At 47.3% G+C, this 2,303-nt stretch overlaps 1 protein-coding gene across 1 annotated transcript in view; it reads left to right on the top strand.

Annotated features, from left to right (window-relative positions):
- PIK3AP1 (phosphoinositide-3-kinase adaptor protein 1) overlaps positions 1–1,653 on the top strand; it is a gene marked incomplete at its 5' end in the record, with an annotated part of 110,624 nt that extends 108,971 nt beyond the window's left edge. The window contains one exon of the mRNA XM_019639005.1: positions 1,343–1,653. Coding sequence (XP_019494550.1) covers positions 1,343–1,626 — 284 coding nt within the window. The remainder of the gene's footprint in view (positions 1–1,342) is intronic.
- Between the last annotated feature and the right edge of the window lie 650 nt (positions 1,654–2,303).

The following is a 2,303-nucleotide window of genomic DNA, read 5'->3' as shown; positions in this document are numbered from 1 at the left end:
CATCTCTGCTTCCTTGTCTGTCAAATCAGAGGACTAATATTAGATAGGATCTTCATAGGGATTAAATGCAATCATGTTTTTAAAGCACATCACCTGTGGGAAGCCCTCAGCAAATGGTAGCTATAAAGCAAAATATGGTAATAAAAAGGTGAACCCTTTCATTTTATGCTGCAAGAAAAACCGACCTCTAGCAAAATGGTATAAGATGGCAGCATTTTGAAGGATTCCATATTCACTACTTGGGTATTGTTTCTATTGGTAAAAATAAGTATGCGCGAGAGTTCTGCGCTTGTTTTAGCCTGAGAGAATCCACGGTCCAGCTGACTTTGTTTGTGTCCTGTAGGCAGCGCAAGCAACAGATCCAGCACCCGGAGCCTCCTCAGCGTGAGCAGCGGGATGGAGGGGGACAATGAGGTGAGAACCAGGACTTCCGCCCCCATCTGTCTTGTCCTAGGGGTCAGTTCACTGCAGGAAATAGAAACCCAGGTGAAAGAAGCCAGACACAAAAGATCACATAGTATAGAATTTTGTATATATGAAGTGTCCAGAATAGGTAGTTTCATAGAGATGGAATGCAAATTGGTGACTGCCAGGGGCTAGGGAGAGGGGGAAATGAGGAGAAACAGCTCAATGGGCACAGTGTTTCCTTTTGGGGTGACAACAATGATTTGGGACTAGATAGAGGCAGTAGTTGCACAACATGGTGAATGTACTGAATGCCATTGAACTGTTGACTTTATAATGATTAAATTTATGTTATGTGAATTTCCCCTCAATAAAAAAAGGAAGGAAGGAAGGAAGGGAGGGAGGGAGGAATAGAAATCCACCCAGGCGAGTTAAGCTAAAAGGCACAGGAAGCCAAAAAGAAGAAGGAAGGAAGGAAGGAAGGAAGGGAGGAAGGGAAATCCACTCAGGCGAGTTAAGCCAGAAGGCGCATCTGCAAGCAGGAGCTGGATGACCCTCGGAATCCGGGGTCAGTGATCACACCTTGGGGCCTGGATCTGGAGTGGCGGGACCTGCCAGAGCCGAGGCCACTGCTGTGCTTCTCGGGGGCCACATGCTCTTTTGTTTCTGTACATATCTGCGTTCTTCTCTCAAAGCTGCCTGGCCTTTTCTGCCTCTCCACACGGACAGTGGCAGATAGTCCCCTGAGAGCCACAAGGCTTCCATGCACAGTAGCTGCCTGCCTTAGGCCGAGGCCCAGTTTGGGCTTATGGTTCTCTCCTGATCCAGGGACCAGTGGCTGGGATTGAGTGGGAGGGGTCACAGGGACCACCAAAGANCAGTTTGGTAAATGGCAGTCTGGTGCTTTGAAGCTTATCCCTTTTTCCCCTAATTCCAGCCTTGGAGATCACTGTCCCAATCCGGCACTCACAGCACCTGCCCTGGAAAGTGGAATTTGGAGTCTATGAGAGTGGCCCCAGGAAAAGCGTCTTACCCCCAAGAACAGAGCTGAGACGAGGAGACTGGAAGACAGACAGCACCTCCAGCACAGCAAGTGAGCAGGCTGACCCTGGGGTGCCTTCACAGCTGGACTCCAGCTGGCACCTTTGGGCCTTGGAAACAAGCTCTGTTATGAGCCCAGCTGATCACAATTGGAGCCTGACTTGGGTTTGGGAGGTATAAGAAATGGGGGACATTTAAGCTGTGAGTTTTGCCTTTTTTCAGGGACCAAAGACCCATGACACAAATATCCCCTGAGGCCAGATTGCATGATAATTATCATGCAATCTGGCCTCAGGGGATTATTTTATAAATAGAAAAACCTAGTAATAATATTAGTTAGCATTTATTGAGCATTTACTACATGCTAAGCCTCTTCCATAGATCCTCTGGTTTAGTTCCCGCAATGACTCTATGGGAGAGTTGCTGGCACCTCTCTTTGCTGAGGAGGAGGCTGGAGGCTAAGTGCCTTGCCCTTGGTTTACGAGCTAATAACTGGGAGGGCTGGGGTTTGAACTCAGACAGACTGGATCCAGGGCCAAGACTTTTTACCACGATTCTTTTTGCTTCCTTTACTGTGGTCAGGAGAGAGAAAGGGCATCAAGTTAGAAACATTAGCAAATGATGGACTCAAATGTGAGAATTCCAACTTTATAGGTTGAGGATTTAATTAGGAAATATCTTCCTTTTGGCTTGAAAGCTTGAATAGGAGTCTGATTGCAATACACAATACACACTGAGGTGCAGACAGGAGGCGGGGGCCTTGTTTCCATACCCAGGGTTCTGTTAGCTGACTTCACCACCTGAGCAGATTGAGTTTCCTTTCTTTCTTATATTTTACTGTTACCAAAACAGCTAGG

The sequence above is a fragment of the Hipposideros armiger genome, unplaced genomic scaffold, assembly GCF_001890085.2.
Source record: "Hipposideros armiger isolate ML-2016 unplaced genomic scaffold, ASM189008v1 scaffold_42, whole genome shotgun sequence".
Taxonomy (NCBI): Eukaryota; Metazoa; Chordata; class Mammalia; order Chiroptera; family Hipposideridae; genus Hipposideros; species Hipposideros armiger.
The sequence above is the reverse complement of the archived record's forward strand: the minus strand, read 5'-3'. Positions and strand labels throughout refer to the sequence as shown.